Source organism: Somniosus microcephalus, chromosome 8 (assembly GCF_052327205.1).
Source record: "Somniosus microcephalus isolate GS21.2 chromosome 8, FLI_Smic_1.0, whole genome shotgun sequence".
Lineage (NCBI taxonomy): Eukaryota > Metazoa > Chordata > Chondrichthyes > Squaliformes > Somniosidae > Somniosus > Somniosus microcephalus.
Genome location: NC_140994.1, coordinates 194,739,199 through 194,752,496, shown reverse-complemented (window position 1 = coordinate 194,752,496; position 13,298 = coordinate 194,739,199). Strand labels below are relative to the sequence as shown.

The 13,298-nt window shown below is 41.2% G+C and overlaps 1 protein-coding gene across 3 annotated transcripts in view; it reads right to left on the bottom strand.

Annotated features, from left to right (window-relative positions):
• LOC147114000 (matrin-3-like) overlaps window positions 1-13,298 on the bottom strand; it is an 89,003-nt gene that overhangs the window by 32,069 nt on the left and 43,636 nt on the right. For all 3 annotated transcript variants that reach the window (XM_085995482.1, XM_085995484.1, XM_085995483.1), the window contains exons 4-8: window positions 10,817-10,855; window positions 8,695-8,810; window positions 8,308-8,381; window positions 5,690-5,827; window positions 4,714-4,845 (exon numbers count right to left, since the gene is read on the bottom strand). In XM_085995482.1, the coding sequence (XP_085851608.1) occupies window positions 4,714-4,845; window positions 5,690-5,827; window positions 8,308-8,381; window positions 8,695-8,810; window positions 10,817-10,855 (499 nt within the window). The remainder of the gene's footprint in view (window positions 1-4,713; window positions 4,846-5,689; window positions 5,828-8,307; window positions 8,382-8,694; window positions 8,811-10,816; window positions 10,856-13,298) is intronic.

Sequence of the window (13,298 nt, the reverse complement as noted above, 5' to 3'; positions counted from 1 at the left end):
TCCCCAAAGGGAACAGTGTGAAGACACGTACGACGGCGACTACTCATATTCACTGCAAAATTATAAGTTAAAGGACAAGTGACCTACTGCTCAGTAGTGCTGCCTAAGTTACCAGTAAAACTTTTGACAGTAGGGATGCTCAAATAGCAGACTATTGTCCAAATCCTTCTAGTGTTTTTTTATTTTGAACCTTTAAAAGTTTCAGTAAGGTTTAGAATTGTCTGATACATAAACAATTGATTGGTTTAATTTTGTGCTTTCCATTTATTGGTGTATAAATTTGTGCTTTCCATTTATTGGTATATTTCTTTTACTTTACACTGCCTCAAGTGGAAAGAGGCATCACCATGGAGGCACGAGAAGAGGAAGGCATAGGATGGGGATTATTAAGAGAAGCAGGGGCAGCCTGAAGAAACTGAAAAGGAGAACTCATCGTTGTCTGGGAGTGCCAGTAGTCAAGTTCTCCTACAGGATATCCTTTTATTATCCATAAATTAGCAGTTTTATCTGCATCATTCCCTTGCTTGCTGCAAATATGTCTTTATGTAAAATTGCCTTAAATCTTCCACTCATAAATCTCCCACTCATGATACTGTTAAAACACAGTCCCAAACTTCTGTGGGAATGCACTCAAAGAAACCAGTTTTTTTTTAAAAAACCACATTGTTTTGAATGCTGACTGTTAGCTTCCACAGTGCTTTCCCTTGGTGACAGCGTATGACATTGTATTCTTAAACCTAGTTTACCTCAGTAGCAGGAGTATGAGGTGGCTGGCTACTGCATATGCACAAACCTCTTGGGATTGAAATGGCCCTTAAAACTGGAATTTTCACTGCCTCCAGGACGTTTGAAGTAAAGCTGCTTGTGGAACATGTGGAAATTTCCAGGATTTGTAGTGCATTGCGACAAGTAACTTAATCTCTCTATTTTTGATGTTAAAAATATACATCAAATTATTGCAGTCCAGCCATTGGCATGTTAAGTCCAACATGCCAATGAAAAAAAATGGATAGGAGTGGGAGAGCTGGACTCTATTCCCAAACCCAACCTCCATGACTCCACATCAGTTCTCAATTTGAGGATACAACACTGTTGACTTACATCTTTTGTTCTTCAGCGAAAAGAAGCATGAAAGTGTTTTTTGTGGACAGGGTTCTCAACATCCACGTTTATTTACTTACAAACTAAATGTATAGCTAAACAACTCTTTACAGAAGAACAAAACTGCATTGCAGGCGATATTCATTTGGGAATTCAGAATATTTCTATGCAAGCAGGGTTTGTATAAGTGAGCTTGACACAAAATATCTCCCAAGTACAGTTGAGTCTGCCTAATGTCTGTGTCAGATGGACAAAATTATAAAATTATTATACTACAACAATAGGAGAACTTTCCTTGTAAACACTTGCAAACACTACCAGGCTGTTTTTAAGAGTAAGAAAAAATGTTAAAAATTCAAACTTTTACTTTAATTTCAATATATTAGAGTTTATTTTGAACAAAATCAGTTATTTTAGACTGTTTATCTTCAAAATGAATCACAAGTGATTGCCTCTTCTATTTTTGCCAGACTAATCAACTTATTGTGCTAAACACGTTGCTAGATGAGCACTGCATATAATATCGAAAAATAGAGATTATCTTCAGACAGACTGTTGGAGTCAGAGGCCGGAAGTTTAATCTGGAGGCGAGTAGGGAGTGGGGGGCTAGAAAGTGACAGGCCCCGCTGAATTTAAAGGCAGGGTCTGATTAGCATTTCAAAGCTGTTTCCTGCCCACATCCAGCCGGATGGAGAGGCTGGCTGGCTGTTGGACGGGTAGGCCTGCGGCACTAGGCCGCAAAGAGGAGGGGAGGGAAGGATCGTGGGGGATAGTCGGAAGTCCTAGGAAAGTTGGGACCGAAAGAGAATCTGGGGGGGGGGGGGGGGGGGATGTGGTCGGGGACTGGAGGAGGATTGAAGCCAGTGGATCGGGGCTGGAGCGGGGTGGTCGGAAGGTGATCGAGGGGGCCTGCCCCATCCCGTCTCCGTTAAAACCGGAAGTGGGTGGGTTGGGATTGAGAGTCAGTTTTTTTTAACTCTTTAATCTCCCACGTAACCCCAACCCACCTGTTTTTTGGGGGTTAAAATTCCCCCCAGAAACTCAGGAGTAATGTCATCATCTTCAAAATTATCACTATCCTCACTAAGTTCATTATTTCATTCCCGGTCAGGTTGGGTCAGCTCATAGCTTCGTTGAAGGTTCTGGTGATGAAAGAGTCATTAACTGCGATATAGTCAGACTGAGGAACATCAGCAGGGGTCAATCCTGCTCACTGAAGTCGCTCCCAAACTCTCAGCAGCTCTGGGTTGACTTCGATTTCGTCGAACTCCACTCATTTCTTCTTCTTTTCTGATCATACCCATGTGGCAACAGCAGTTCACAATGTTGCACTAAGTCACGATCCTAAGTTCTAGCAACAAAATTCATTGCAGCCAGCAAACTACAGTAATAGACAACTCAGTCTTGGCTTTGTAAGCAGCTAGTCTTTTTCTAGCTTGAAACTTCTGATAGCGACCCTTGAAAAGCTTGATAAATCCATTGGTTGACACTAAGAAGTGGTATTCTTTGGAAGGCTGACAAGTTCCACATTCATTGGGCCAGAAATTTCTGGATAAGCAGGGCAGTAAACCATAATAATTAACATGCTTCTACTTTGAGCTCTAAATCATCTGTCCAGAGATCGAATGTACTCCTCAAAAATCATAGAAGTCATCCTGATTTAAACGGTAAATTATGCCTCCAGGGAAGTGGTGAACATTTTGAAACATCTTGGCCGTTCACTTTTACCGAAGAACAGAAGTTTCTCAAATCCGTCCATATGGGTGCCCAGAAGAGTCTCACACTCCTTGCTCCATTTCCCATCAATGCACTCCTGGTTTGAAAGATCTAAGTCACCCTGGCAGAAGCTTCCAGAAAGGTCCCATTTCAAGGAGGTTGAACATGTCACAAGATCGGCACTTTTGAAGTATTGCCGGCAGAATTGATGAAAGCCATTCGTTTGTCATTTCAGGGGTCAGTTCATTGGCTTCTTTGGCCATTTTCTTATGAGTTATGGCATAAACTTTTTCCATCTTTTAATCCATCCCAAGCTGACCTGAAAAGAGATTGTTGAACCCAAATACTTCTACAAATATGACTTTTTTTTTTTGCAGTAAAATTTGTTTTGAAATTCCGGGGAGATTTTTATTGCATACTGCCATGAACCATTTAAGAAGTTCTGCTCTAACGTCATTGAGTCTAGAAGTGCACAACCGTTTCATGTCACTTCTAAAATACCCGCTTCTGACATTTCAAAACAGAATCCTGTTCTTTGTAGATTTCGCTAATGGCGTCCTGAGAGACACCATATTTATTTGCTAATTCAATCTGTGATTTTGACTTTTTGTCCAGAGCATTGATAATTTTGTACTTGTGGCACAAATTCAGATCTGTGCACTTTTTTATTATTTGATTCCATTTTCACAAAATAGCAGCTGCTATGGGTGCTAAAGTACAGTAATGTAACAGCCTCTCCTAAATAACCGCTCCTTGTAGAAAGCCCTGCCCTTGTATGATGATGGAGTAATTGTACGCAAACAATCTGCTCAAGTCAATCTGTGGTTGTTAAAATTTGCACACAATGAAAACTTCAGAGGGTTGAAATACAGTATAACATTATTTGATCATTTGTTAACCGGGAACCGCAAACTTGCATAACTTTAGATGAATTGTAACATTACATATCTATAATAGGCAAACTCAAATGTGTACAAGACATACCAAGCAGAGTCGGGACCGGCCACTGGTAAATGATGCGGATGATAACAATAGGCTACTTAACATTAGGCAAACTCAGCTGTATACAGTCTATCCAATACTGCTACTTGAGCTAACTATTTTGCATCAATAAAAATCCAATGTACATTTTCAACTATTAGGATTAATTGATAAAAACTACAATGCAATTATAAGACAGTTTTCAGGATTTTGGAGCATAGAATCAGATGTTTACAGCATAGATGGTGGCCATTTGGCCCATTGTGTTTGTGCTGGCCGAAAAAGAGCTATCCAACCTAATCCGACTTTCTAGCTCTTGGTCCGTAGCCTTGTAGGTTACGGCACTTCAAGGGTATATCCAAGTGCTTTTTAAATGCGATGAGGGTTTCTGCCTCCATCACCCTTTCAGGCAGTGAATTCCAGACCCCCACCACCCTCTGGGTGAAAAAAATTGTCCTCAACTCCCCTCTAATCCATCTAAAACCCTTCTACTCCTTCTGATATTGCAATAGCATAATTACAAAAGATAGTGAGGCCCTACATGATATGCACAAAAGTAAACATTTGTACCAAAAAACCTATGGCCAATTAAGTTTCATACAGAGAGATGCTGAAGTAAACTTCCAAAATAACTAAAATAGACGCAAAATTTTATCCCAAAATAGAGAATATGAGTCTTGCTTATTTAAATTAGACCTACTATGCAATAGTTCAAAATTATCTTTTTAATTAACTGGGACTATATACCATTAATCCCACTCTCTCCCACATGTCAATTGAGCAGATTCCTGTGTATCTAGATTTATTATCTGGGATTCTGAATGTATCTATCAAATAAAACTGTTATCTACAGGAAAGCAAACCTGTATAAATATGGATGATTAACTCCCTTATATCTCATTGTAAATAAAATACCTTTATAGTCAACTTTTTATATTTCTGGGACAGTTCTGCTCTGATGACATTGCCATCAACAAAGGTAGGTTTCATCTGGTAAAACGTCACCATAGCTTGAGCTGCTTCAGGATAGGCCAATTCCACAAATCCCTATAATTAAAAACACACACGTTGAATGCAAATAGATATTCATAATCATCTTGTAATTTTCTTTGTATGACCTGGTCTACTCAGATCCAAATGAAGACATTCAAATCTAATGGCAAGAAGTATTGTATATTGGGGGAAAAAATTAGCAACGTAAATACACAGTGAATGGAATGGAATTAGCACAGGGAGACTTTGAAAGGTAAAGTGATAGTAGACCATCAATTCTAATGTTAACAATTCTACGAACAGAATGTTGGTATACTCACCAGAACAGTACAGAAATGTCTATAGAGGTCATGCTGATGCTTTATCATTTATTGGTCAGAACATACTTTCAAGCACTGCATAATTTTGGTTGCCATACTTCAAAAGGAGCATGCATATATTGGTGAGGGTGCAGAAAAAAGCAGGAAGAATGACCCCATATGTAACAGGGCTGAACTACGAGGGAAGATTAGTGTAGCTTAACTCCTAGAAAGAAGGTTGACAAAAGATCTCTCTCAGGTTTATAAAGTATTAAATGGTTTAGATAAGGTGAACGCAGAACAATACTTCAAGGTTAGTCAGGCCAGTAGATCAAGAGGACAGAAATTACAGGCAAGGTAGTGGAGTCAAAGGGAGTTCAAATGCTAGGCTGGATGAGCTGAACAGCCTTTTCTCATCGTTAACTGTTTATGTTCTTGTGTCATAACTAACATCAAACCTTCCTGAATGGAATCTGTTCTTTGTGATTTTCCTTGTGACACTAACTTATGATACATGCAGGAATTTGGAATGATATTAGATTTCCACAAGCTTTAACACAATGCAAAGGAATAACAGTTTAGCCACAGCTTGTGCTTACCTCACCCTTTGTCTTTATTAACAAGTAGTTAGTAACCTTTCCAAAAGGTTCAGCCAGCTTGATTAGGTCACGATTCATACATCTACCTCGCTGCAACTCGCTAATGTGAACTACTCGCCCAGGCTCATCATTGACATTCTAAGATAGGAGAAAAAGATTAGCAGCAAAAGGCATCTATTAAGTTTGAGTGCAATGTAACACTAAGTTTACATACTGTTCCAGATGCAATGCACTGACTAGGCCAGACAATGCTCTCTAGTTGCAATAGGACGCTCAGTCAGTGCAGAACTCCCTAGGTACAATGTATTGCCCAGGTCAGGCAGTGATGATTATTCCTCCCCATCACCCAAACTCCACCCTAGATGCAATGCACTGCTCAGGTCACATTGTGCTTCCTAATGCAGTGTATGCTTAGACCACACAGTATTTCCCAGGTACAATGTACTGCTCAGACACACAGTGCTTCCTGGGCAATGTGTTATATTATAGTAAATGTTTATTTGTCAGTTGTCACCGACACAAATAGCAAGTACATTTTTAATTAAGGGCAGAAAATCATTACTGTACTGACATTTTCTGCATTTTATCCAATATGGAACTATTTAACTTGGGAGTTTGAATGCACTCCTAGTTTCCAGACCAAGGTCTAACAAAATTTGGATCCATTTAATGTGATCGGACATTTAATACAGGGTTCTTCTTTAAAAGTCCTCTCATTTTGCTAATGTTCAAACTTTTATGGAAACAAGATTTAAAAATTCCTTCCCTCTTGAACAATGACAAAAAATCTTGGTATATTTCCTTTCTTCTCCAAAACTCTCTGGCAATACATTTTCATATACAACTCATCGGCTAAACGAACAGCAGTATAATCTACTGGCTTCCTGGTGCTGTTGCGAAGATACTTAAAAAAAAAAAATAGAATCCTTAACCATATATAACCATGACCTCAATTGGTTTGAAAAATATACATAGGAAACCTCACTTATAAATATATACCAACAATCTGAGCATCAGTTATACTAATACCATTTACAGTAGCTACCTAGTTACACATACTGATTAACAGGTCGTGTCATAATTCACACTTTTTTCACAAAGAATACTCTCTGAAAAATGATGACGGTAAACAAAAGAATATTCTTTGATGTATGCACAACTTATTTTGTGAAGTGACACTAACTGCTACCCCACCGTTCCTTAAGTTCCCTCATACAGCATGCACAATTCTGTGGAGGAGATAAGAGTATGAGAAAGCTGTGTTAGCTCTGCCAATCCTGTTTCATAAATATCCACAATTAGATATAGGAGAGGAGCTCACTCACCATCTGATGTTTCTTCATCCCAGATGACTGCTCAGCGCTTCCACCGCAGACATATTTCAAGGTCAGGAGCTTACCACGTGGATACCTCTGGTGTCCCCCAAGGATCTATCCTTGGCCCACTCCTATTTCTTATCTACCCCTTGGCAACATCATCCGAAAACACGTCAGGTTCCACATGTATGCTGACGACACCCAGCTCTACCTCACCACCACCTCTCTTGACCCCTCCACTGTCTCTAAATTGTCCAGACTGCTTGCCTGACATCTAGTACTGGATGAGCAGCAATTTCCTCTGACTAAATATTGGGAAGACCAAAGTCATTGTCTTCGGCCCCCCACCCCCCACAAACTCTGCTCCCTACCCACCAGCTCCATCCCTCTCCCTGGCAACTGCCTGAGGCTGAACTAGACTGTTCGCAACTTTGGTGTCGAATTGACAACCGAGATGAGCTTCAGACCACATATCCGCGCCATCACCAAGCCCGTCGATGTCCACATCCATAACATCGCATGACTCTGTCCCTGCCTCAGCTCATGTGCTGCTGAAACCCTCATCCATGCCTTTGTTACCTCTAGACTTGACTATTCCAACACACTCCTGGCCGGCCTCCCATCTTCCACCCTCCATAAACCTCAGCTCATCCAAAACTCTGCTGCCTGTATCCTAACTCACACCAAGTCCCGTTCACCCATCACCCCTGTGCTCGCTGATCTACATTGGGCTCCCCGTTAAGCAACGCCTCGATTTTAAAATTTGCATCCTTGTTTTCATATCCCTCCATGGCCTCGCCCCTCCCCATCTCCAGCCCTCCAACCCCCCCACCTAGAGATATTTGCGCTCCTCCAATTCTGGCCTCTTGCGCATCCACCACTGGCAGCCGTGCCTTCAGCTGCCGAGGCCCTAAGCTCTGTAATTCCCTCCCTAAACCTCTCCGCTTCTCTTTCCTCCTTTAAGATGCTGCTTAAAACCTACCTCTCATCTGCCCTAATATTCCCTTATGTGGTTCGGTGTCAAATTTTGTTTGACAACGCTCCTGTGAAGCACCGTAGGAAGTTTTACTATGTTAAAGGCACTATATAAGTGCAAGTTGTTGTTGAAAACCACAGATATTCATTCACAACCCAGTATGTTACTATCACAACCACCCTCCCACCCCCATACAGATCGGCTAAAAATACAGCAATTTTGCTAATCTCATCAAATGACTAGTTAAGCCCTTTCCAAAACTAGATTTTACTCATGGTAATGAGTAACTTTTATGTAAGAATCTTGCAGGAGTATGAAACACTAACCATTCTGAGTGGCTTCTTTAGCCTCTGAATGTTGTTCCCTTGCTTGTTATCCATAGGACCTTTTCTACCTGATGCTAAAACACAGAGAAAGAATTAAGCAACATCACTACAAAAAGATCTATTTCCTTCTTTATTTTCCTCTCAATTTCTTTTGTCTTCTCTTTTTTTATATTTTTACTTCCCAAATGATTTTTTTGGAATAATGTGGCATAATGTCTGGTGCAATGTTTCATCTGATCAGATGTCTACTGGTTTGAACAATGATTCAAGCCTGGAATGAATTGCTTGTACATAGCAATAGGCACCAGTTTTCTGCACTGTGTCTAATACTGAAAATTACATTCCCCCACAACTTTAAAATGTAGTAAGACAGTTGATCATCATTACCCCCATGGGATTCCATTCCTCCCAGCCCTCTGTTGGATGTAAGAAAGGATCCAGATGGTGGGGGGCCCAGAATACCTGGAGCCAGGTTTGTTGACTGTAAAACCAGTGGATCGGCCCTAGAAGCAATAAAAAGAATTTTAAGCAGCATTCACACACAAATCAGAAACAAAGATTAATTAAAATGGTATCACGTTAATTCTAATGCTAAAATAATTATTTAGAATGAAAAAATGTCTTTATGTCTACTGGTTATATGTAATATAATTTCTGAACTTTCTAATTGGTTACATTGAATCAATGAGGTGGAGTCATGACAGTGACTCAATCAAAATGGATGGTTAAGGCAGGTATCATAAAATAATTCAGCTGCCATTACAGTCCTCCTTCTTGCACTAGCAGCTAGCTGATTTCAGGCAGCAAGATATTAAATTTGAAAGAATTATGGACTCAAATGCCTATTATTGAGGTCAGTGAGATTTTAAAATAAAACGAATACTGGAAATACAGGGTCTAATCGGAGTTATGAGAGAAACCTACTCCTGGAACATTCTGCAAACAAATTTAAAGCAGCTCCATGAGGACTCTCAGGTATTGATTGGCAAAGTGTACTTAATTCAAATCTAATGATATTGTCCATGAACATCAGCATTTATGTGCAAAATACACTATATCATAAACTATGCCAATAATCCAATCTTTCTGCTCAAAATTTAACAGGTTATCCAAAAAAAATCACTTACAACTAATGCAGGTAACATAATCTAACATTCTCATGCGTTCAGCCTCCAAATTATACCAAAGTCGTACAAAAAACTGGTCACACTAAATGCCTACATCTTCAGGCCAGCTTGAGTCACACCAAAGCACGAAAACTGCTTAAGACAGCAGCTTACAGATCATCTCTTCCACATATTAAAAAATGAAGTAGTGAGTGCATGTGCAAAAGGAGCTTGATTTTCCTTGGTAAGCCTGATTTTCCTTGTTGAGCTCTGCCTTGCAATGGAGTTAAGGCTGCTAATGCAAAACAGAACATTTGTTCATTGATGCTAGGACCACAGCGTCACAGAACATTTGTTCATTAATGCTGGGACCGTGGCATCAACCCATTGGATTGTGATGCATTTGTTTGCTTCTATAAATGCTACTATATGAGGGACTTTCTCCAAACTTGCTTGGTTTACACTGCAAGGAATTAAAGGTTCACTTTCCTGTCATGGTCCCTGCTAGATAGACAGAAATGCAACATTGTAGATTCCTAGGAAGTGTGTCCAGCGTAACTCATCTAGCCGCAATTATACAACATGCAAGGGATGAAAATGCAAGATGTGGCTAATGATGCTGTACCTAGGATGCGCAGATAATGCAGCACTTGCATCTCAGAGTCACAACCCACTTGAATCATGGAACCGCAAACAGTCAGGATCCAGTAAGCAGTTTCTGCTGCTTAGAAAGAGTGCCACTGCCGACGGTGTACTGTCATTAGAAAATGAGAATGCCCCGCACGAGATGTCATCCCAACGGTCACACTTTGTACTGATGATGTTGAGTCTTAGAAACTTCATGTGAAATTCTCTTATCACTACAGGAAACTTTCGATTTACCGGCATCTAAATAACCGGAAATCTCGGTTAACCAGCAAAATTCAGGAGTAGGTTCAGGTAACTTTTATTACTTGCCTTCCTCCATTTGTTGCTGTGCAGGGTGTGGCTGCAGCTGTTGCTAAGCTACAGAGACGCTTGCAACTTGTGGCTATTGCTCTGAAGCTAAGCAACAGGGTTTGTTGCTTTGTACGGAGCTCTCAGCTCTGTATCTTTTACTATAGCTTTCGGTTATCTGGAATTTTTGATGAACCGGCAACACGTCGGTCCCGTCCGTGCCGGATAAAAAAAAAGTTTCCTGTATATGGAAATAGGCATCCTTGAGGCCAACCACAGTGCATCAATTTATCCAGCTATATCTGAAAGATCGGTGGAAGAGTCACAATCTAGAACTTCTCTTACAGGGCCCTGAGATCGAGGACAGGTTGAAAGCACACTTCCCCCAATACTTTCAAAAACAAGAGAGTAACAACTAAAACACATATTCTGAACAACACTTGCGTATGCAAGGAGTGAACACTTACATTTGAGGTGGGAAAGCATTTGGGTTCCATTCTGGGTATCTAGAAATGAAGACATTATTAATCACAGAACAAAACCGATGATACATTTTATTTACAGTAATCATAAGAGTCATAACGGCACAGGAGGCCGCCATTCGGCCCATCGAGTTTGTGCCAGCTCTCTGTAGAGCAATCCAGTTAGTCACAGACCCCCGCTCTATCCCTGCAAGTTTATTTCCCTCAAGTGCCTATTCAGTCTCCCCTTGAAAACATTGAGTGTCTCTGCTTCCACCACATCCATTGGCAGCGAGTTCCAGGTCCTCACCACTCGCTGCTTAAAAAAGTTTTTCCTCACATCCCCCTATATCTCTTGCCCAAAATCTTAAATCTGTGTCCCCAGTCCTTCTATCATCAACTAGTGGGAACAGCCTTTCCCCATCTAGCCTATCCAAACCTGTCATAATCTTGTACACCTCTATCAAATCACCCCTCAACCTCCTTTGCTCTAATGAAAACAAACCCAGCTTCTCCAACCTGTCCTTGTAGCTAAGATCCCCCATCCCCGGAAGCATTCTGGTAAATCTCCTGTGCACCCTCTCAAAGGCCTTCACATCCTTCCTAAATTGTGGTGACCAGAACTGGACGCAATACTCCAGTTATGGCCGAACCAGCGCTTTATAAAGGTTCAGCATAACTTCTCTACTTTTGTACTCAATACCTCTATTTATGAAACCCAAGATCCCATATGCTTTGTTAACCACTCTCTCAATATGTCGCGCCACCTTCAGGGACCTATGCACATTAACTCCCAAGTCCCCCTGCCCACTCTTTAAAACTGTGCCATTAAGTGTATATTGCCCCTCCCTGTTCATAATATAAGAACATAAGAAATAGGAGCAGGAGTAGGCCAATCGGCCCCTCGAGCCTGCTCCGCCATTCAATAAGATCATGGCTGATCTGATCCTAACCGCCAATCCACTATCACAGAACCATCTCCTGAATCCAACAGAATTAGACACACGAAATAGGAGCAGGATCAGGCTACACGGCCCCTGGGCCCGCTCCGCTACCCACAGGGCCATGACCGATCCGAACCTAGACTCATGTCCACATTCCTGCCCGCTCCCCGTAACCCTTAATTCCCTTTACTTCTAGGAAACTGTCTATTTCTGTTTTAAATTTATGTAATGATGTAGCTTCTACAGCTTTTTGGGGCAGCATATTCCATGGACCTACCACCCTCTGAGTGAAGTAGTTCCTCCTCATCTCAGTTTTGAAAGAGCAGCCCCTTATTCTAAGACTATGCCCCCTAGTTCTAGTTTCACCCATCATCGGGAACATCTTCCCCGCATCCACCCGATCCAACCCCTTCACAATCTTATATGTTTCAATAAGATTGCCTCTCATTCTTCTGAACTCCAATGAGTAGAGTCCCAATCTACTCAACCTCTCCTCATATGTCCATCCCCTCATCCCCGGGATTAACCGAGTGAACCTTCTTTGTACTGACTCGAGAGCAAGTATGTCCTTTCTTAAGTATGGACACCAAAACTGTACGCAGTATTCCAGGTGCGGTCTCACCAATACCTTGTACAACTGAAGCAATACAGCAATACCTCCCTATTTTTATATTCTATCCCCCTAGCAATGAAAGCCAACATTCCATTGGCCTTCCTAATCACTTGCTGCACCTGCATACTAACCTTTTGAGTTTCGTGCACCAGGACCCCCAGACCCCTTTGTACTTCAGTACGTTCCAGTTTCTTGCCATTAAGATAATAACTTGCTCTACGATTTTTCCTGCCAAAGTGCATAACCTCACACTTTCCAGTATTGTATTCCATCTGCCAAATCTCTGCCCACTTACTTAGCCTGTCGATGTCCCCTTGCAGGTTTTTTATGTCCTCCTCACTCACTACTTTCCCTCCCATCTTAGTATCATCTGCAAACTTTGATATGTTACACTCGGTCCCCTCCTCCGAATCGTTAATATAGATTGTAAAGAGTTGGGGACCCAGCACTGACCCCTGCGGAACACCACTAGTTACTGATTGCCAGTCTGAGAATGAACCATTTATCCCAACTCTCTGCCTTCTGTTAGATAGCCAATCCTCTATCCATGCCAGAATATTACCCCCAGTCCCGTGATTTTTTATCTTAAGCAATAATCTTTTGTGTGGCACCTTGTCAAATGCCTTTTGGAAGTCTAAATACACTACGTCCACTGGTTGCCCTTTATCCACCCTATACGTTACTTCCGCAAAGAACTCCAGCAAATTTGTCAAACATGACTTCCCCTTCATAAAACCATGCTGACTTTGTCCTATTAAATTATGATTATCCAAATGTCCTGTTACTGTCTCCTTAATAATGGACTCCAAAATTTTACCTACCACAGATGTTAGGCTAACTGGTCTATAGTTTCCAGCCTTCTGTCTACTGCCCTTTTTAAATAAGGGTGTTACATTAGCAGTTTTCCAGTCTGCCGGGACCTTTGCCGAGT